Source organism: Bos grunniens, chromosome 7 (genome assembly GCF_055505025.1).
Source record: "Bos grunniens cultivar Pamir isolate PY7600 chromosome 7, Bosgru_T2T1.0, whole genome shotgun sequence".
NCBI lineage: Eukaryota > Metazoa > Chordata > Mammalia > Artiodactyla > Bovidae > Bos > Bos grunniens.
In genome coordinates, this window is record NC_141171.1 from 80,712,296 (window position 1) to 80,735,503 (window position 23,208).

Consider the following 23,208-nt stretch of genomic DNA (forward strand, 5'->3'; position numbering starts at 1 on the left):
TATGGCTGCAATCACCATCTGCAGTGATTTTGGAGCCCAAAAACAGTCTCTCACGGTCCACTGTTTCTCCGTCTATTTGCCATGAAGTGATGGGACCGGATGCCATGATCTTTAGCCAACTTTTTGACTCTCCTCTTTCACTTTCATCAAGAGGCTCTTTAGTTCTTCTTCACTTTCTGTCATAAGGATGGTGTCGTCTGTATATCTGAGGTTTTGATATTTCTCCCAGCAATCTTGATTCCAGTTTGTGCTTCATCCAGCCCAGTGTTTCTCATGATGTACTCTGCATGTAAGTTAAATAAGCAGGGTGACAATATACAGCGTTGACGTACTCCTTTCACAATTTGGAACCAGTCTGTTGTTCCATGTCCAGTTCTAACTGTTGCTTCCTGACTTCCATGCAGATTTCTCAAGAGGCAGGTCAGGTGGTCTTGTATTCCCATCTCTTGAAGAATTTTCCACAGTTTATTGTGATCCACACAGTCAAAGTCTTTGGCACAGTCAATAAAGCAGATGTTCTTCTGGAACTCTCTTGCTTTTTTGATGATCCAGTGGATGTTGGCAATTTGATCTCTGATTCCTCTACCTTTTCTAAATCCAGCTTGACCATCTGGAAGTTCACGGTTCATGTATTGTTGAAGCCTGGCTTGGAGAATTTTGAGCATTACTTTACTAGTGTATGGGATGAGTACAATTGTGCGGTAGTTTGAGCATTCTTTGGCATTGCCTTTCTTTGGGATTGGATTGAAAACTGACCTTTTCCAGTGCTATGGCCACTGCTGAGTTTTCCAAATTTGCTGGCATATTGAGTGCAGCACTTTCACAGCATCATCTTTTAGGATTTGAAATAGCTCAACTAGAATTCCATCATCTCTTCTAGCTTTGTTCGTAGTGATGCTTCCTAAGGCACACTTGACTTCACTTTCCAGGATATCTGGCTCTAGGTGAGTGATCACACCATTGTGGTTATCTGGGTCATGAGGATCTTTTTTGTATAGTTCTTCTGTGTATTCTTGCCACCTCTTCTTAATATCTTCTGCTTCTGTTAGGTCCATACCATTTCTGTCCTTTATTGAGCCCATCTTTGCATGAAATGTTCCCTTGGTATCTCTAATTTAAATGTATTTTGTGTCTAAACATATTCAATCCTTGAAAAATAGTTTTATTAGTCTTTTTTATTTCTTGGCTGCACCTCAGTTTGTGGAATCTTAGCTCCCCAACCAGGGATTGAACTGGGCCGTTGGCAGTGAAAGCTCAAAAGTCCTAATCACCAGACAATCAGGGAATTTCCTATTAGCCTTTAAATTGAAAAATATATACACAAGCAATTTTAAGATTCAAACAGTACAGAAGTATGTTGAAGTTGTTTTTTAGTTAAAAGGCTGTATAAAATAATGACCCATTTGTAACTTTGTAGGGGAAAGAGATGGAGAAGGCAATGGCAACCCACTCTAGTACTCTTGCCTGGAAAGTCCCATGGACAGAGGAGCCTGGTGGGCTGCAGTCCATGGGGTTGCGAACAGTCGGACACGACTGACTTTACTTTCACTTTTCACTTTCATGCATTGGAGAAGGAAATGGCAACCCACTCCAGTGTTCTTGCCTGGAGAATCCCAGGGACAGGGGAGCCTGGTGGGCTGCCATCTATGGGGTTGCACAGAGTTGGACACGACTGAAGCGACTTAGAGAATAATTATAACCATTGTCTTACCAACTTATCAAATGTTTTCTAGTTTTTAAAAACTATCCTTATCCTTTTATCCTTACAAAAACTACCCTTATCCTTATATTTATCATAAGAAGCAGTAAAAATCTGAAGTGTGTACTATACACCAGGCATTGTACTAAAGAACCTCTGTGACATGCTATGATCACTGATAAAGATACTGTCTCCTGATACACTCTTCACAGCTGAAGCCTTAGGTGTCAAAGCTGCCTTATAACTCTCTTGGCATGAGCCATGAAGTCCTTGTTTTGATAATGATTATCTTCTTTCTGGATCGTATTTTCCATTTTGAGCCAACTGATACTGCTTTAGGTACTGTCTTGTTCTGAAACACTTTGGATGTATTAATAGGATCCTACCCAAATTAACTCAAATAACTGAGGCTAGGGAAGAACTTACCATAAGAGAAATATCCAGAAAATTCAGAGAAATGTTGAACACCTAGGCGGCAGGAAGGGCAAAAACTAAGACCACTGTCCTAAGCAACTAAGACGAGGTCCTCGGCAGTGGGAGGTCACAAACTCCAGTGCACCACAAGACAAATTCAGATTACTGAGAGAGAGCTCCCATTGGCTCATCCCAGTTTGTGCCTTTGTTCCTTTGGGTCCCTTGTCCGTCCTTCATCCAGCTTACTGTCGGGGAGTAAGGGCACCATGGGAGGATATGACACCTTAGACTGCCCCTTCTAACAGCTGCGGGCAGGAACAGCCTAGAATGTACCTGGTGGTGTGCCCCCATCTCTTCATTCTTGAGAATTCTGATACCTCGATGGTCCATTTGTGTGGAACTGGGATAACCTACATTTACCACTGGCTATGATAATGCAAGGGGGTCTCCAGTGAATTCCTCAAATTCTACCCGTATTTATTCCAACCAGTGCCACGAAACCTTTTTCTCCTGTGAAGGAACCTGGAATGATCAGATGGTTATCACGGTTTCCATTTTGGTGGACTGTGATTGAATCCCTTGGTGGAATTGTTCTTCCCTTGGATGTCAGATTCCTCATATTTATAGGACCCAAAGCTGTAGGGATAATATAGAATTTTTTTTTTTTTAAGAAATTGAGAAGAGCCTTTTTGAAATGTGTTGCCTGACAATCAAAATTTATATTTATGCCACTAAAGCTAACACTGAATAAACATGAAAATAAAGCTAAGAAGTTGCATGGATGACTGAAATTCAAAAACGTAATTTCAATCATTAGTTTTCAACTTGTCCCAATGAATCTAGAATTGTCAATAAGTAAAGCCTTTCTCAAAAACTCTTCAAAGTTGATAAGACTTTGGTGGTCAGTCAATCAAAGGAATCTCTTTTGTTAAATCTTTGATTAACATCTATCCTCAGCCTATTTCCAAAAGTTATTGTTATCTTCCTAGGATAGGTAAAATATTTGAAATATTTTTGTAACTTCAATTTTCTGGCTTTAGTTGTTTTTCTTAATCTGGAGGATTTGGACCAAGTCAGTCATCAGTCCTTTCAGTATTTAAGGTCAACTGTCTAATCTCAAGGAGAAGGCAATGGCACCCCACTCCAGTACCGTTGCCTGGAAAATCCCATGGATGGAGGAGCCTGGTTCCATGGGGTCGCTAAGAGTTGGACACGACTGAGCGACTTCACTTTCACTTTTCACTTCCATGCATTGGAGAAGGAAATGGCAACGCACTCCAGTGTTCTTGCCTGGAGAATCCCAGGGACAGGGGGAGCCTGGTGGGCTGCCGTCTCTGGGGTCACACAGAGTTGGACACGACTGAAGCGACTTAGCAGCAGCAGCATGTGTACTAAATACTGAAAAGTAAAAAATAGCACTGATACTCAAAATGACATTTAAATCTTTATTGATATCATTGTTTATGAACTAATCGAACTACATATTCTTTCAAACTGTATCCTTACAACTTAAAGCCAAGAACTTTTCTCAGTATTAAAACTTCCAAAAAGGGTTGAGTTACCTATAAACATCAGGCACGATTCTAAGTTCTGAACCAAAAAATTCTTTTAATGCAATTAATATTAATGTTTTTCAAAACATTAAATGGAAAACTTCCAGTTTCCATCTATTTTTCAAATAAAAGCCACAAGAAATTAATTACTATGTTATACAACTTGCTTATATCAAGTTATGAAGAAAAGCATCGTGTCAATTGCTAGGACCTCAAATTAATACATTTAGGTTCTGTATAGTTTGATTTACTCTTTGTTGTAAAACTGCTAACTTGAAATAAGGACTCTGTATAGACACCATATTTTGAAATCATATAGCTAATATATCCATAATATTTTATGATAGTAGTATCACATTCATTTGTTAGAAATTATTCACAGGTCCTAAATACTAGATGATTGGAATGTCACACTAAGGAAATTACCCTTATTATTCTAATTATATAAATATCTAATAATTATATCTCAGAAATAAAAAGATATTCTTTAATATTGACCGAATACTTACTACATTTTGTAATTAAATTTCTACTGGCTTTCTTTATTTTAGCTAACCTAATATAATCTAATAATCAGTTTTTCTTTTTTACAACAAAGCAAGCCTTTAGTTTCTCTTGTGATAAATCCCAAACTTTTTTTTTAGTTGTCTTTAGAAAGAGAAGAATAGTTTGATACAAGAACACAAGAAATGCTTTTAACAGTTGTATTATCTTGTCATTGGGAATCGATGACTAAGCTTCAAAAAACAATTAACAGGGATGAAAAGATACAGAGAGAGAATTCCATAAAATAACATTAAAAAAAAAAAAAAGGCAAAAACCCACTCTAGTAGTCTTGCCTGGAAAATTCCATGGACAGAGGAGTCTGGTAGGCTACAGTCCCTGGGATGGCAAAAGCTGGACGTGACTCAGCATGCACACACTGAACTGCACTGCACTGCACTAAGGTATGGTAATCGGTAACTGAACTGCAAGTAGATATTGTAGTGGATTAACACACTTGAAAAACAGGGCAACCATATATCAAAAACATTCAACAGACTCACAAAAATCAAAAAGAAGAGAACATAAGCACACAAAAATGAAACTCATCAAACTACAAAAGGAAAAACAAAAATTAAAAAAAAAGGAACAAAGAAGAAACAAAAAGTTACTGGAAAACAAGGTTTACAAAGGCAATAAATACACACCTATCAGTAATTCCCTTAAATGTCAATGGATTAAATGCTCCAATTGAAAGATGCAGAGTGGTTGATAGGATAAGAAAACAAGAGCCTACAATATGCTGCCTGCAAATGACCAGCCTGGGGCGAAGGACACACATAAATTTAAAGTAAGGGGATGGAAAAAGATATTTCTTGCAAACGGAGATGACAAGAAATTGGAGGTAGCAATACTCATTTCAGACAAAATACACTTTAAAAGAAATGTCATAAAGATAGATAAAGAAGGACATCATATGAGGATTAAAAAAAAAAATCTGGATCCACATTGAGTTTACAGACTAAAGAGTTAATATTATTCCAAAATGCCTTCATGTTTTAAAAAATCAATACTCTATTACACTGTATATATGAAGGCTCATTGAACTATTCTCTCTACTTTTGTGTGACTGAAAATGCCCATAATATAAAATAAGAAAAAAGGTTCTGTCAACAGCAAATGAACAGAAATGTTCCTTGGACTAATAATCCTATAAATTCAATACTGCAGAAGCTTAGTATCTGGAAGAAATTTCAGTAAACTGTCACAACGTCAAGCAACAAACTAACATTTTTGTTGTTATAATTTCTTTTCACTGCCTCTAATATTTTATGTATTTTAAAAGTATTCTATTCTTGCTTTAGTCTTACTGTGTTTGCTCTTGGGAAATAGAATAAAAAGCAGAAAAGATCCTATTAAAAAAAAAAAGGCAAAGCAAAAAATAGCACACAAACATTTGGCATAGATTATAACCAGCTTATAAAACTCAGCAGATCTGAGTTTTATAAGCTATAAACCATTTTGACACTGATTAAGCTGACAACACATATTAGCTGCCTTGTCTACTATATTGGTTGACCATTAAAAATATTAATTAGATTGTCACCTACCTGGAGTCAAGATTTTTCAAGAATTAGTTCATTCTTTCTTTGTAGCTTAGGCTTATTGATCATAGAACACTTTATAACTGTTAATGTTTTCTTTTACGATGTTGGCATCATGGCAAATTACAATCTTGAAATGCTTTTTTAAAAATTACTGATTTGAACACAATGCTTCCTAATAAAATTTTGGCAAAATTGAAAACTTTAAAGTTATCTCCAACATATGTAACCTTGTTTGCTTATTTTTGTTTAAATTAAAAACTTGGACCACATAAAGTTTGTTAAATATGGAAGGTTTAAAAAAAATCGGTTTAATTTTATTTGAGAGAATCTCTTTTCAAAAATTATCTATTATTTGTATATCTACAATGCATAGTATGATGGTACACAGTACTTTTGATAACCCCTAACTATTATGAACTATCCAATTAGAAGTTTTAAAAGGATGAACATTTGAATCTTCTAGTTCCGTATTTCTCTGATAAAACGTGAAAAAAAAATGTACTTTCTAGCCATGTCTTAAAAATTAACTAACTGCTTAATTTGTTCTGTTTGCAATGACTGTCTCCTTAACAACATCTTTTTACTTTTGAATTCTTTGGGGAAAATAGGAACTGTTGGCATAAGCACTTTTTGACCACAAGAAAGAAGGCTGGAAATCTTGTTGCTGACATTGATATCTGATATGGGAGGGTGAGGGTTCACATTTAAGGGTGGAAGGAATCCTGGTCTGGTTTGTGTACTGTTGTGATCTAAAGGGAAAGCTCCTGAACCACGCCTTTCTAAACGGGCATGAGTTCTCCTGCTCAGGGGACCTGGGGGGATATTCTCCAACAATTCTTTGGACCCTGATAACAAGGAAGAAGATGGCGAGAGAATCTTTTTTTTTCCTATAAATGCTTTGCCATCGTCTGAAGCTGCAGGGGTAAGACCAGCTGAGAGCTGGGAATCAGAGCTGTAGTGATTTGCTCCTGAGTTTCTTTTTTGAACTATACTTCTTAGGGTGGAAGCAAATATTGTCTGGTTAGAGTCTGGCTCCTGATCCACTGGGATGTCAATGCATTGCTGATTTCCTTCTGAAAAAAATGATTGATGATTTACTTCGTCAAATGACATCTTTCTTGAGCTGGCCTGATCAAAGGCTCTTAGCAAATGCGCAGTGTCTTTTACATCAATACTTTGGTGCCTAGTAATGAATCGCTTGGAAAGTGCCAGCCGGTTGGCTTTGTAAGATAATTCTTCCTCTGGAGTAATATCCTGAAGCTCCTCTTGTAAGGAGGCCACTCTGTGCATTAATAAGGGAGGACTCCTGATCCAGTGAGGAGCCTGAGGGAGCTTGGGCCCATTAGGGGTCAGACCAGGCTTCCTCACAGGGGAGCCTCGATCCCCAGTATCATCACTGCTTCCTGCAAGCTCCAGATCTTTAAAGCCAAAAAGTGTCGTTTCAGTTTCAGAAGAATGTGAAAGTGGTGGTGAGGCTGTTTTTAAGTCTATTTCTGAAGGAGTGGCACAGGTGGCTGGAGTATGACACCCATCCATACCCCCAGGAGGCATATTTAAGTACTGTTTGGTGGTGTGCCTGCCAGAGGGCGATTTTGCTGTTGTTATGATAATGACCTCTTTCCCCTTTGCCTTGCAAGCACTAAGGAGAACTTTCAGGGTCTCTCTATCTTCTGAATTTATAGCATAAACCAGGGCCGAGGAACTAGAATGATCTTGCAAGCTGAGGTCAGCCCCGCTCTTTAGGAGCAACGAAACAACTTCAGGACCAGCTTTTTCTAAGCAAGCATGCATTAAGGCAGTTTTCCCAGATTTGTCCTGTATGTTGGGATCAGCATTGTTTTCTAACAGGTATTTAACCATTTTGGCTTTACTGACACTCTGGTGATCAACATGTTTGGTCTTACAAGCAATCATTAAAGGTGTTTCCCCACGGTCATTGCTCTCATTGATGTAAGCGCCGCCTTCCAACAAGAGTCTTGTAAGGCGAAGCCGGCTCTGATGGACCGCTTTAATTAGGGAATTTCCATCACTGGAAATTTCTACACATTCATCCATCTTCAAAAGTCAGAATCAATACCTGGTTATCAAAGAAGATGAAGAACAAAAGATTAGTTGGAATCAATGTCCCAATTTATATTCATGTTGTTAGTCACAATTTCTGAAATATGTCTAGAGAAAGAAGACATAAATAAGATTGTTCTTTAATAAATACAGAGCAAAATAGTGAACTGCAAAATTAAAAATAATTTTAGAATAGTAACAACCTTTAGGGCATTCAAACTAAAATTTACTTTTAAAATCTTCCTTGAATATTTATGACATAACACTAGCCTGATATTTCTCTAAATCCCACATTAACTAAATAATCATCATCTTATTTTCTACTTGGAAAAAATATTTTAAAAATAATATTAGAATGCAAATTTAAGCAAAAAAGCCAAATTTCTGTGTAACTGCAACTGAATCAACTAAAATAGAGCATGTTTATGATAGCTTAATATAAAATACTTCTTAGTATTAAATTACTTAAACATGCTCTTCAATTAAATAATATAATTAAGATCTAGATTTCCAATTTGAGGGGCATTTTGATGTTTCTTTTAAAGGATGAAAAATATCTGGACTACAAGATGTTAAAAGAACTGATGTGTCTGACACTGAGATAGGAATGATGAGCATGTGATTATGCATTTTTCTTGATTCCATTATTTAAATCATATACTAACTAGGTTACAGGGTTGCTGCTGCTGCTGCTAAGTCGCTTTAGTCGTGTCCGACTCTGTGTGACCCCAGAGACGGCAGCCCACCAGGCTCTCCTGTCCCTGGGATTCTCCAGGCAAGAACACTGGAGTGGGTTGCCATTTCCTTCTCCAATGCATGAAAGTGAAAAGTGAAAGTGAAGCCGCTGAGTCGTGTCCGACTCTCCGTGACCCCATGGACTGCAGCCTACCAGGCTCCTCTGTCCATGGGATTTGCCAGGCAAGAGTACTGGAGTGGGGTGCCATTGCATTCTCCGAGGTTACAGGGTTAGCAATGTACTATTGGGTTGAATTTTGACAGCTGCTCCAAAGGCGTTTTCTAAGCTAAAAACAAATGAAGACATGTAGACTTCATAAACATTTTATTGTTATCATTAAAACGGAAAATGATTTATGTTTAATTTATTTAAATCATTTAGATTCAAACTCACTCAACAGATAATTTCATTAGGTGGTAAGAATTATATCTTTATCGAGAGCCAAGGAAATGTTAGTTTTATAACAGTCCTTGGAGCTAGGGATAAAAAGCAAATAAAAGTTTATGTAATATTTAAGTCTATTTCATTTAACTTGGTAGCTTTGATAAATTGAGAAGGGTTATTTATTTTAGTCATTTACTTTTAAGATTAAGAATATTGGACATGAATTTCTATTGGATAGTAGAATAGATAATAAATATGACTTCTTAAAAGAAAGAAGAGATGAAGAGAGCAGAAAGAAAGTGAAGAAAAAAGGGATCGACATGTATACAGAAATTAATTCAGTGATAAACAGCTATAAACTCTTAATATTGTGATGGGCTCTGAGCTATAATGGTACAGGCCCCAGCCCTGAGGAGCTTATATAGCTGTTTGGAATAAGCAGCTGGTTATGGGTTAAAATCATGAGCACACACAGACTTTAATAGTGTGAGGATGGAATGGGGGCTTCACAGAGACCAGTCATTTGAGCTAAGCCTTGATGACTGTGAAAGAGTTTGGCAGGCAGAAAAAGGGGGAACAGAGAAGTAGAGACCACTCCTGTGCAAAGACATGAAGACTTTATTTAGCACATTTAATCACAGATCAGGCTTTATACCAATACCATAATCAACTTTAGGAAAATACTTTAGCAGATGATTATGTTTAGGGTGATACGGCAGAACAAACACAGCTAATTTTTAGCCCTGCCTGAAACCCCCTGAAAGTAAAGATTTTTTCTTCCAGAAAGACATAAACTCACAACGATAGCGGGCAAAGGACAGAAGATGACAGCAGCATTTTGGAAGCCAGAAAGCAAACGAGCCAGTGGTAACTGACTCAGCCAACCTGAAAAGGCTGTGCCTCGAGTCATCGTGGCAGAGTTGAGAGCTACCCCACGTACACCACAGAATCCTCGAAAGAGGCAGCAGTTGGAGGCTCTAGAACTAGCTAGTGAGCAAGTGGAGAGTACAGCCCTCCTAGAGGGTTAGGAGAAGGACGTGAGAGAGGCAGTTAGATCCCTGGGACTTGCTCCGAGAAGTGTGGTGGGCCTACGTTGGACCACCAGCAGCAGCACCACCTGAAACTTGTTAAATGTGCAAAATCTCAGGCTCCGACCCCAGACCTACTGAATCAGAGCCTATGGTTCAGCTAGATCCCCAGGTGACTTGCATGCACAGTAAAGTTTGAGAAACACTTCGCCACTCCAAGCCAGGGAGACAGAAGACTGTCATCTCCCACCTCAAAAGATGTCCAGTTTATTCTCCACAAATGGTGAAACAGAGAATCTCTGGACTGAGAGACACTGGGTATATCTGAGGACAAGAAAACAGGAGAATAAGTGACTGTATGCTTCTTGTTTAGTCACTAAGTCATGTCCGACTCTTCTATGACCTCATGGAGTGTGGCCTGCCAGGCTTCTCTGTCCATGGGATTTCTCAGGCAAGAATACTGGAACAGGTTGCCATTTCCTTCTCCAAGCTGCTACTGCTGCTGCTGCTAAGTCGCTTCAGTCGTGTCCGACTCTGTGTGACCCCATAGACGGCAGCCCACCAGGCTCCGCCGTCCCTAGGATTCTCCAGGCAAGAATACTGGAGTGGGTTGCCATTTCCTTCTCCAATGCATGAAAGTGAAAAGTGAAAGTTAAGTTGCTCCATCTTCCCAATTCAGGTACAGAACCCTTGCAAACCCACATCTCCTGCACTGCAAGCAGATTCTTTACCACTGCGCCACAACAATGATGGTATGCTTACTGACCATCAGTATGAAAGGACTCACAGCATCGCCCCCTACTCAGCTTCAAGAAGGACGGCAGCCATATCTTTATTCTTCAGAAGAAAACAGAATAGGCTTCTCTCAAGAATGGGACCTACTAAGGAGAAAATACCTACAGTACTGATCACAGGGATTCCTCAACATGCCACTCAAATCATCCCACAGAGGGGTATAAACGTCCCACGTGTGCTCAAAGCTTCACATTAGCTTTTTAACCCAAGCCCTTTAATCATGAGCATGCAAACAAAAAAGCCTCTTATATTCAAGGTAGAGCCCAGAACAAATAGCAAATGTAACCTGGAGAAATCCAGAAAATGAAAGCTTCCAAAACTCATTATCCTCTAATGGATAAGAAGATATTGTAACCAAGAAACAAGGATATGAGTCTATTAAAAAGAATTTTCAGAGACCATAAAAAGCTCTCAAAAGATAAAAACATGATACAAACTGCAAAAGTCAATAGAAGGGTTGAATAATAATGTTGATAAAATCTCTAACACAGTCAAGCAAAAAGAATAGAAAGAAAAAAAAAAAACGAGAAAATTAGAGGACTAGATCAGGAAATCTGTGATCCAACAGAAGTTCCTGCTAGAGAAAATAGTGGGGGTGGAGGAATGGGTGAGCAGGAGAGGAAATGATGAATAAGATCAAGAAAATTTTCTAGATGTGAGGGACTCAAGTTCTTGAATTGAAAGGGCTCAATTAGAACACAGCACAGTGGATGAAGACAGATGCTGACCATGGCACATTGTTATAAATTTCCAGAACACTGAGAAAAGGGAAGATGCCACAAGTTTGGAGGCAAGTAAGGGGAGTGGAATGGATAAGTCACCTAGTAGAGGATCAAGAATTACAATGGATTCAGATATATCAACAACAATAATGAGAGACAAAAGAGGGATATCTTTTTTTTTTTAATCTGAAGGATAAATGATTCCCAGGTTAGAATTCTCTACTAGCTAAACCATTAGTCAATAATTGGGAATCACTTTCAATTGAATCCCAATTCACTTTCAAGAATCTACTGAAGAATATCATCTATCAAGATGAAATGGTGGAACAAGAAAGAAGAAACGAGATCTGGAGATCATCAGAGGAGAAGCAACAATAATCCCCAGGAAGATGGTGAGATGCCAGGATAATGAATGTGCACAGGCATCCTCTTTGAGACTATGCTGCCATTTTACCATCTTGTTAACTGAGGACCAAATGCCCAGGTGAGCCTGACCTCAGTTCTTTAACCGGCTTGCTTTTTCCTCACCGTATCTCTGCTCTCCCCTCCATCCTCTGCTTTCTGGGGCAACCAATGACACTCATTTCAGCCCTGCTCAAATGTTCTGCTTTGACCTGCTCTGAGATCTGGGGATAAGTCATGGTGTGTGTGTGTGTGTGTGTGTGTGTGTGTGTGTGTGTGTGTTAGTTGCTCAGTCATGTCCGACTCTTTGAGACCCTATGGACTATAGCCTGCCAGGCTCCCCTGTCCATGGAATTCTCCAAGCAAGAATACTGGAGTGGGTAGCCATTCCCTTCTCTAGGGGATCTTCCTGACCCAGGGATCAAACCTGGGTCTCCTGCACCACAGGCAGATTCTTTACTGTGTGAGCCACCAGAAAGCCCTGAGCTTAGGAGGAGACTCAAAACCCACTGCCTTTGGATATCCAGTATCTGGTCGACACTGTAGCCTGCCAGAGGCCCTGTCATGGTAAATCCATGTTTCCCAGGATTCACTCAAGACCTTGCCCAGAAGGGCTCTCGTAAACACTCAGGGATGCTGAGCTGAACTGAGATCCAGAGATTGTTCAACTTATCTTCTCCCGAGAACTTTTGCCATATTTTGGCAATACTGATCTTCCTTTATTCAACTAATTTGTGCTTGCTACCCAGTTTACCAAAAAATTAATGGTCTACTTAAGGATTATATACAAGTGGGAAACTGGGGAAAAAAGAAGCAAAGGGAATGATCTACACAAAAGTCAAGACCACGTGACCTCTTGGTGGGGATCAGGAGAATAACGCACTTTGGGAGGGACATGGAGAGGTTTTTAAGATTCACCTGATGTTCTGTCTCTCAACCTGGATGGTATGTATATAGGTATCCGTTTTATTTTTATTCTTCAAATAGTATATACTTCATATGCTCCTCTATACAACACTACTATTCTCTATTGTAAAATGGGACATATATACAAAAAAGAACATAATATTTATGTAAGAATGTCTTATAATTAAAATTTATAAAGAGCCATATTAGGTCTCAGTTTTCACAACATAAATCACTTTTTGTGGTGTTTTCAATAGTATTTACGCCTAGACTTTCAACTAGTCAGCTTCTATAAGCAGTATTCAAAAGGATATACTTATTCATTTCCACTTCAGTTTCATTAATGATGTTAAGCAAAGAACAACTACTCAATATATACAGAACAGCTATAAATACAATGAAAGTAATACATAAAATATATTATTTTTGTCCTCTGTGCAACCTTCTAAAAAAGCTATTCCACAGCCAGACGTACCTGCAACCTAGGAATTTATGGTTGGCTGACAGATTGAGGCCCAAATCAGAGGTCTATTCAGAATGTGAAACATCTGAAAAGAGCTCACATGAGACAGGGATCACAAAAAAAACCTTCTTTTAGCGTTTTTCATATACAAATGGGTTTAATAAAGCAAAGAGACTTATAGAAATGAGCTGGAACATAATCTAAAATATAAAAACTACTCTGTAACTGTCATTCAAGAAGAGGTAATAGTATCAATCATGTAAAAACACCTCTGACCAAAAGTAGCATTTGAGAGAGATATTCAAATGAAAACCAGTTGCCAGATACCAGATTTCAGTATTAAATATAGTTTCTACTATTGGAGCCAAAACGCTTTTTTTTTTTTTTTTAAGTTTTAAAAGAAATCTTTTGGAACAACATTCAAATTTTTTCACCTATCCTCACGTACAGACCTTTCTTCACAGTGCTAAACCTGGCCACTTCCTGCCATAACTTTCCCTCCCACAGGGAAAGTTTCCCTCTCACTGGGAGAAGAAGGGGAGCTGGCTGGGATGGCTAAGCCGGGCAGTGGTTCCGCCGTGGTCCCGTGGAAAGAGAAGATGCTGTGAGCTCCAGGGCTTCAGAGAAGCTGGGAAGTGGCACCACTAGCTGGCTGCAGCTAGCAAGGATGTCCACCATGCAGCTGTAGGCAGACCCCGCCCCGGAGTACTGCCGGCTGTCAGAACAACAAGGCTTAACTTGCTCATTATAAAGACTTCTAAGCTACTGGATCATCGAAAAAGCAAGAGAGTTCCAGAAAAACATCTATTTCTGCTTTATTGACTATGCCAAAGCCCTTGACTGTGTGGATCACAATAAACTGTGGAAAATTCTTCAAGAGATGGGAATACCAGACCACCTGACATGCCTCTTGAGAAACCTATATGCAGGTCAGGAAGCAACAGTTAGAACTGGACATGGAACAACAGACTGGTTCCAGATAGGAAAAGGAGTACATCAAGGCTGTATATTGTCACCCTGCTTAACTTATATGCAGAGTACATCATAAGAAACGCTGGGCTGGAAGAAGCACAAGCTGGAATCAAGGTTGCTGGGAGAAATATCAATAACCTCAGATATGCAGATGACACCACCCTTATTAGGCAGAAAGTGAAGAGGAACTAAAAAGTCTCTTGATGAAAGTGAAAGAGGAGAGTGAAAAAGTTGGCTTATAGCTCAACATTCAGAAAATGAAGATCATGGCATCTGGTCCCATCACTTCATAGGAAATAGATGGGGAAACAGTGGAAACAGTGTTAGACTTTATTTTTTTGGGCTCCAAAATCACTGCAGATGGTGACTTCAGCCATGAAACTAAAAGATGCTTACTCCTTGGAAGGAAGGTTATGACCAACCTGCTGCTGCTGCTAAGTCGCTTCAGTTGTGTCCGACTCTGTGCGACCCCATAGACGGCAGCCCACCAGGCCCCGCCGTCCCTGGGATTCTCCAGGCAAGAACACTGGAGTGGGTTGCCATTTCCTCCTCCAATGCATGAAAGTGAAAAGTGAAAGTGAAGTCGCTCAGCCATGTCCAACTCTTCGAGACCCCATGGACTGCAGCTTACCAGGCTCCTCCATCCATGGGATTTTCCAGGCAAGAGTACTGCAGTGGGTTGCCATTAAAGCAGAGACATTACTTTGCCAACAAAGGTCCATCTAGTCAAGGCTATGGTTTTTCCAGTAGTCATGTATGGATGTGAGAGTTGGACTGTGAAGAAAGCTGAGCGCCGAAGAATTGATGCTTTTGAACTGTGGTGTTGGAGAAGACTCTTGAGAGTCCCTTGGACTGCAAGGAGATCCAACCAGTCCATTCTAAAGGAGATCAGTCCTGGGTGTTCTTTGGAAGGAATGATGCTAAAGCTGAAACTCCAGTACTTTGGCCACCTCATGCAAAGAGTTGACTCATTGGAAAAGACTCTGATGCTGGGAGGGATTGGGGGCAGGAGGAGAAGGAGACGACAGAGGATGAGATGGCTGGATGGCATCACTGACTCGATGGACGTGAGTGTGAGTGAACTCCCGGAGTTGGTGATGGACAGGGAGGCCTGGCGTGCTGCGATTCACGGGGTCTCGAAGAGTGGGACACGACTGAGTGACTGAGCTGAACTGAACTGAAGCTACTGGACTGATCACTTTAAAAAAAATTCTTAATTTTGTTTTGGGGTATTTTGTATTGCCGACTAATAATGTTGTGATAGTTCCAGGTGAACAATGAGAAAGGACTCGGCCATACATATACATGTATCCATTCTCCCCCAAACCCCTCTCCCATCCAGGCTACCACATAACACTGAGCAGAGTTCCTTGTGCTGCACAGTAGGTCCTTTTGGTTATCCATTTTAAATGTCAGATGCTCACTTTTTAAACTGCTTACACTTGATAGAGAAATTTTGAAATTGTTTAAACATTAAATTTTTCAGAAAAAAATGTCACCACATACTTTATTCTCCATGTGTATATATATATTTTGTTTCCTAGTGTCTCATCTTGTAATCAGCACTTTATTGGAATAACCCCCTTGTCTTTATGCCTTCACCTTCTTTCAGTCTGTTCTCTTCTCTCACCTCATCCATTTGCACATCAAAAATGCTGATATTGAAGTTTGACTAATTTACTTTTCGCAGAGGTAAGCCCCACCTGGGATGAAGACCACTTCTCTAGCCAACAGTGATCCTAGTTCAGAAATGTTCCTGCCTCACGTCTCTTCCTTTGAAACATCCTCACCGAGGGCAGCTAGTGCGAGTACAGTATTCACATTGAGTCAGGCTCTGTTATAATCTAGCTTATAAATGATCCCCCAGTTCAGTTACACCTTCCAAACAGATTGTTCAACTGGAGAAAATCTGAAGGTCAGGTAGACCCAGACTTCCACCCTGACTCTCCTAGTTTCTAGCTGTGTGCCCTGGTCAAATATCTCAGCCTCTCAGAGTCTTGGGTTCCCCGTTGGTGGAAGACAATCATAAAACATTCATCCCCTGGGGGCTGGTGATGAAATCAGACAACATCTGGAAAGAGACTTTCCTGTGTGCTTTCCTACTCACTGTGTTCTTCTTTTTAAAGTTTTTATCTCAGAATTTGGCCATCTTTTATTTTTATCATGTCTCTAAAGCGAAAAGTGAAAATGTCACTCAGTTGTGTCTGACTCTTTGCAATCCCATGGACTGTAGCCCACCAGGATCCTCTGTCCACAGGGACTCTCTAGGCAAGAATACTGGAGTGGGTTGCCATTTCCTTCTCCAGGGGATCTTCCCGACCCAAGGATCTAACCCAGGTCTCCTGTATTGCAGGCAGATTCTTTACCAACTAAGCCACTGGGGAAGCCCACCATGTCTCTAACTCACAGGCTATTTAAATAACATAAAAAATTTAAAATGTTGTTTTTCTAGAATCTGTAAATAATGTTTGTAAACATAAATGGAACCTAATAAGTGAACTATGGAATAAGATACCCCTTTAAGGGCATTTTCCTTATAATTTCCAAATACAATAATTTCAGCATTAAAGATATGAGTAATATAAGATATTAATTATTAAACAGCTGGATAAATTGTTTTTATTTTAAAATTAAATTGTCTTTAACAAGGCTCATGATTCATCATGGCATATTTACTCTAGTCTTTTACCGCCTCTCTCAATCTTCTCCAGGGGATCTTCCCAACCCAGTGATCGAACCCAGGTTTCCTGCATTGCAGGCATATTCTCCACCACCTGAGTCACCAGGATGGTCTCCATCTCCCAAGGCCCTTCTAAAATTACAGTTTATTTTTTTTAAGATATCTATTCTGAAGAACAAAGAAAACTGAAAGAGGGTAATATCAGATGATCAATTTCAAACATGCTGAGGAGGCAGAGGTGGGGGTGGCATGGTTAACTGCGTTAACATAGTAGAAGCTACATCGTGAAGCCCCCTAGGGAGATGGCCCCAGCGAGAAGGGAGCCAGTTTACTGGCAGGACCCCGGAAGCTTAGGACATGGAGGTTCCAAATGACACAGAAATTGGCAATGAGGCACAGGGTTGAACATGACAGGATGGCTGGATAGAACAACTGGACCCCCAGAACTTTACGCCACCCCAAGTAGACGACCACTCTCCTAGGCAAGAAATGAAGATTTGTTCTTTAAACAGACTGATCAGGGAGGCTCCAGCCTTGGAAGCCACATGCTGAAAACGGAAGAAACTGAGAGTCTATAGGCTACATGGTGCAATTCCCAGCTCGCTGCCCTGACACCAGGGTACTGGGAGGTAGGAAAAATAAGTAAAAGGCATTGGATCTCAGAATTATGAGCCCTATAAAAAATCTCTACAGATAAATGAAGCAATTCAAATCATAACCACATTCGCCCCTCCAGACACCCACTCTAAATGGAAATAGAAAGTTACCTGAAAATGTTATTCAAAATTTCATACTTCACTTATGTCTTTTCTCTCCTTGGATGAGTTTTCTGTCAGCCAGCTGTCAGTTCCTACTAAAGGAAATCAAAGCTATTCAGAGCGACATAAATACCAATAATTTGTTCCACACATCTCTCCCATTTGGAGTCTAGTTTTTTAATTCCCTGTTAAGGAAGACATCCCCACAGTGTTTGTGCAGTTAATCATGTTTCACTGATTATAATCTGTAAAGTGTTAGGAGTGGATTCTACGCAGGGCAATCCTGTGTGTGTGCATTTTCGCACACACACACGCACTCACGCACACAGGACGCAGCCTGCCCTGCAAAGACTGTTGAGCTGTGGCATTTACCTGGTCTGCCCCATTCTGTGCTGAGGTCTGTCCCATTGATGTGGCTGAGGGGGGAAAGGTCAGAGAACTCCCAGAGTCACTTCTCTTACCCTCCTGCTCGCCAGGACTTGATATATGTTCCCATGTTCCTTCTCCTATGTCTCCTTGTTTCTTAGATACCAGCTTCCCCCACTTTATCCCCACGTTAGGAATGGGGAAACAGAGGAAAGTAGAGTTCTGTTTTGAGTACCTGATTTGTGTGATATCTATGGACTTCTCCAGTGGCTCAGTGGTACAGAATCTGCTTGTAATGCAGGAGACGCGGGGTGGGGGTTCGATCCCTGGGTCAGGAAGATCCCCTGGAGGAGGGAATGGCAGCTCACTCCAAGGGTTCTTGCCTGGAGAATCCTCACGGACAGAGGAACCTGGCGGGTTATGGACCATAGGGTCACAAAGAGTCGGGCACAACCAAAGTGACTGAGCGCGCACAACTTGACACCACCACAGGGGCCAAGGTGCCTTAGAAGCCATCGTGGAGATAATAGGCTGGGTCTTTCCTGTGGCGTTTTTCTCCCCAAGCCACTCCTAGTTTTCCTGTCATTCAGGAAGAAATTTTACTTTCCTTTGAGCCTCTTAGTCCACCTCCAAACAGGATCTATGCTTCCTCTCTAAAAGTTATTAATATTTATCTGGCCATGGTGAGGAAGAGCAGCAAGGGGCGAGGGGCGGGGGGGAGGTGGGGGGGCGGTGGTGGTGGAAATTAACAAATGAGTTTCAAGCTGGAAACCCAGTCCCTCACCTTTGCCCCAGGTTACTCTGTCTTTGTGCTGCCTGCAGGAGACCAGAGCATGCTCAGAGGGGGCAGCAGGCAGTGTGTCAAAGCCTGGGGCTCTGTCTCCTCCCAAGTTACCAGCCCTGGAGAAGCTGTTCCTCTGAGCCTCTGTTTCCGCATTCCTAAAGTGGGGATAATTTTTACTGACGATGACTGTGAGGATTTTAGAAGATCCTTATATATTTGCCACTTAGGAATTCAATCATGACAGTTTCTAAACATGCATCACTAAATGTGAGTGCTCTGGGCTAAGGGGTTTGAGAATGGGGGCTAAGGTGCCTATAACCAACAGGTCTTCCACCTACTATGGGCCTAACATGGAGAGCTTGCTAATTAGATCCCAGGCTCCACTCCCCATAGGGGGTGCTTCTTGTGCACACTTGGAAAAAGTCTGCGACAAACTCGTCCCCCAGTCCCACTTCCTATTAGCTATCAGTCCCTGCCCGAGGCTCCCCCATCAGACTGTCTCCAATCATTTCACCTCCAGGGCATCTGAGGCTTAGCTCTGCTGCAGGAGCCAAGGGCAGAGACAACTGCCCTGCCTCAGAGTGGGCAAAGAGAGCCCACAGGTCTAGAGAAGAGTACAGCCTTGAGTTACAGCAGCCGACGTATTGGAGATCTCCTGCCCTACCCTTCCCAGACAGGTCTGAGAAAGTCCAGACTTGCAGTGGGAGGCCCAGGCCAGGATGTGGAGGCCAGCTGCACCTGGAACGAAGCAAGCCTGCTTGCCACCAGCAAAAGACCTGTCTCCTTCCCTATGTAAAGGAAGGGACAAAGCCAGCACAAAAGATGCCACTGAGATTGTCCCAGGGAACGTCATGACTTGCCAGGTAAAGTGTTCTCTGGCACCGGGCTCAAAAGAAATATTTAGAAACGACCCAAGCTGGTAAGGTTTGCTGTCTTTCCCAAGCGTACCCCCAAAGGGCTGGTTACTTCTACTTACTGCAGGCGACCTCAGGTTTGTGGTGCTGGGCCCTGGGGAAGCTGCACCCCCACAGTTCTCTGCAGAACCCGCAACCCTCCAACCCCGCCTTCCCAGCACACACACATAAAGACATGCAAACCTATACCTCCAAGTCTCAGGGAACCAAGGTGATGGGATTTCCAGGCTGCCGAGGATTCTGGAGGCGTCTTCACAGTCCTCGCGGCCTCCGGAACGGAGTTGTTGCCTCAGTTTTTCCCGAGAGCGGGGAGGGAGCGAGCCCGAGGAGCTGTCGGAGAAGGGCACAGGAAGGTGACTGGGGCGACAGCGTCGGGACACCGATGGGGGCGGGGTGCGCGTTTCGTCGCCTCTGCTCCCAGCCAGGGCACAGCTGGCAGGCTGAGGCGATGGCCATCCACGAGACGGGGTTCTGACCAGAGTCGCTGCAGAGCGGTCCCCGCACCGCCCGCCCGGGGGACACGGCCATCCTTTTGGGAAACAGCACGCCCGAGAGAAGCCATTGACCCTCTGCTGGGGGCAGGCGCACCTCTGGACCCTGGTTCTCCGACAAGGGGCCTGGGGTCCTGGTGCCAAAGCTGTATGGCCCCAGTAGGCTCCGGGGGCCCGGCTGCCGGCCCCTGTGTGACTCGCATTTGTGAAGACAGTGACTGCAAACGGCTCCGCAGCCCCAGCTAACCCGCGCCCCGCGCCCGGCCCGCACCTCCCACAGCCAGGCGGCCGCAGGCACCTGCGGAGACGCGCCCAAGTCCGCCCCTCCGACCCGCGCGCTCTGGCAGTCGAGCGCGCGCCGTTCCCGCTGCGGCGCCGACCCGCGCCCGCGAGGCCCCTGCCCGAATCCTCTCAGATATCCTGTGGCCGCCGGCTGCCCTCATCACCTCCCCATCGCTGCAAGGCCGAGAAGGACGCGAAACTCGCTCGCCCGCGGGGTCCGAGCCCGCGCCGCCGCAGAGCCCCAGCCAAGAACGGGCGGGGACTGCGGGAGGCGCGAGTGTTGGTTCCGCGGAGCGCGCCCGGCTCGGCGGGGCAGTCTCTGGAAAGGACCCGACACTCCGGCGGCCCTCGGTGGGCTCCAGGGCTCCGCAGTGTCAGGGCGCAGGAGATGCCGTCTCCCAGGGCCCAAGTATACCCGGTGGGGCGCACGGAGGCCCTGGGCCGGGGCTGCGCACTCCGCGCCCTCCTCCCGGCAGCCGACACGCAAACCAAAGTTTTCCTAACTGCAGCCCGCACAGCCGGCGCCGCACACTGACCTGCGACGCGCTGTCTAGTCGGCGGGGCGCCTCCCGCCTTCCCGGTTCCGCTCCGACCCTTCGCGCCGGTGGACCCAGGGCGCCGTCCGAGCTGGGATGTTGACTCCGCTGGCTGCACCGCCGCTTGAGTCGCAGATCCTGGTAGGTGCAGCTCTGTCCCCGCCCCCGCTCGGCGGAGAGATGCGGGCAGCGGACCGGGAGCTGCGAAGCGGAGCGGGGGCTGGGAGGCGCGCACCTCGCCAGAAGCCCGGGCTGCGCCTCGTTTCCGCTGGGAGTGACGCGCGGGTTCGGGGTTGTGCTGCAGGTGGGGGCGGCGGGGCCAAAGTCTGTTTCGGCCCCGGGGACCGAAGTGTGGCCTCTGAAGCCCCGCCTTTTGTCCCCTCGAGTATCCGCCACCCGCTATCCTCACACCCCAACCCGGCCACAGCGCTTTGGCTACAGCGATCTGGCCCAGAACAGGGGCGGCAGGGTTTTTTTTCCAGTGCAGGGCGTCGGTCACCCCTACATAACTGCTCTTGGTTCCCCCTGTCCATGTCTGCGTCCCTCCTTCTAGTTCTTATCCACACGGCTGGTCCACGCGTCCGTCCCCCACGGGTCTCTCGTCCCCTTTCCCGTCCCTGTCCTCTGTTTTGGTAAAGCCAGAATCTCACTTCAGGTTGAGGCATTCGTGGGAGCAGCTGTTCTTTCGTTTTTGTGAGTTTATAACTTGATTCTAGTATTATCAAAACATTAATACATATTAATTGACTTATACTTTACATGTGAAACTCCTCTATGGAATTAAAAAGAGACGAATTTTAAGCAATGATTTGAATTCATTTATCAGGAATCATCTGGTGGAGAAAGGACCGTGACTGTCTTTTATGGTTGTTCAGATGACGTCAGTTAAAAATAATTTGTAGTTTAGAGTCCTTAAAGGGGGAAAGTAGATTTAACTCTGAGAGGATTATTTAGAAAAATAATCTGCTAAAATTGGCCCCTTAGTAAGTATATGTTAAGTTCATAGGTTATTTTAACCTAGAGTTGAGCTCTATGGAGCTGGAGCCCTAAGTTTGGATTGTCGCCGCATCCATTTGTTTGTGGAAATTAGAGGTCACAGGAAGCAATTGGGTAAATTTGCATGAAGGCACAGGTCTCCTTTCCCCCATTAAAAAAGTTTTTATTAGTGTATAGTAGATACTTGGAAAAGACCCTGATGCTGGGAAAGATTAAAGGCAGGAGGAGAAGGGGACAACAGAGGATGAGATGGTTGGATGGCATCACCAAGTCCATGGACATGAGTTTGAGCAAGCTCCTGGGGCTGGTGATGGACAAGGGAAGCCTGGCCTGCTGCTTCCATGGGGTCAGGAAGAGTCAGGCACCACTGAGGGACTGACCTGAACTGAACTAAACTGATAGTAAATATTTAATAGATATGCTTTTCACAGTTTCAATGATTTTACTTATACTAACACATCATTAACACCCAGAGACAGACGATTACCAGTTCTCCAGAAGACTGTCTCTTTTTTCTCTCTTCTAGGGGGCAGGGTAGTGGCTTCAACCAACATAGATTACTTTGGCTTATATTTACACTTTGTAGCAATTGAATCATGAAGAATATACTGTTCTGGCTTCTCTCTCTTAAAACTATGTTGAGGAGGTGCATACTATCTATAGATTTAGCTTGTTCATACTTTTATTTATTTATTCATTTTTGACAAGCAGTGCAAGTGAAGAGTCTTAACCACTGGACTGCCAGGGACGTCCCTAGCTTGTTCCTTCCTTTTGCTGTATAGTATTCCATTGTGTGAATGTCCCTCACTTCACTCATCTTATTACTGATACACATTGGAGTAATTATTCAGATAATGCTGCTAGGAATGTTATAGCAGATGTCTTTGGTGAACATATATACACATTTCTGGTTGGGTATGTACCTAAGAGTGGAATTGTGAGTCATAAATAGGCATATGTTCAGCTTTTGTAAATATTGCCAAATAGCTTTTCAAAGTAAATGATCTAATTTTCAGTCCTATCTTATTAGTTTTTTATTGCTGCAGGGGTTCCCAACCTCCAGGATCTAATGCCTGATGATCTGAGGTGGAGCTGATGAAATAGAAATAAAGTGCACAGGAAATTTAATGTGCTTGAATCGTCCCAAAACTATTCCCCTCAACCCAGTGCTTGGAA

The 23,208-nt window shown here is 43.0% G+C and overlaps 1 protein-coding gene and 1 pseudogene across 2 annotated transcripts in view; one reads left to right on the forward strand and one right to left on the reverse strand.

Moving 5' to 3' along the window:
- Positions 1-3,544: 3,544 nt before the first annotated feature.
- ANKRD34B (ankyrin repeat domain 34B) lies at positions 3,545-20,057 on the reverse strand. The gene is made up of 3 exons (XM_086412798.1): positions 19,917-20,057; positions 17,673-17,758; positions 3,545-7,833 (listed from the first exon to the last, which is right to left on the reverse strand). The coding sequence occupies exon 3, from the start codon at positions 7,809-7,811 to the stop codon at positions 6,273-6,275; it is 1,539 nt and encodes a 512-aa protein (XP_086268924.1). The 5' UTR covers positions 7,812-7,833; positions 17,673-17,758; positions 19,917-20,057; the 3' UTR covers positions 3,545-6,272.
- A 52-nt stretch (positions 20,058-20,109) lies between these two features.
- The window catches only part of LOC147369873 (uncharacterized), a 42,239-nt pseudogene continuing 39,140 nt past the window's right edge, over positions 20,110-23,208 (forward strand). Inside the window, exon 1 of the transcript XR_015168009.1 lies at positions 20,110-21,177. The product of XR_015168009.1 is annotated as an uncharacterized LOC147369873 (transcript). The remainder of the gene's footprint in view (positions 21,178-23,208) is intronic.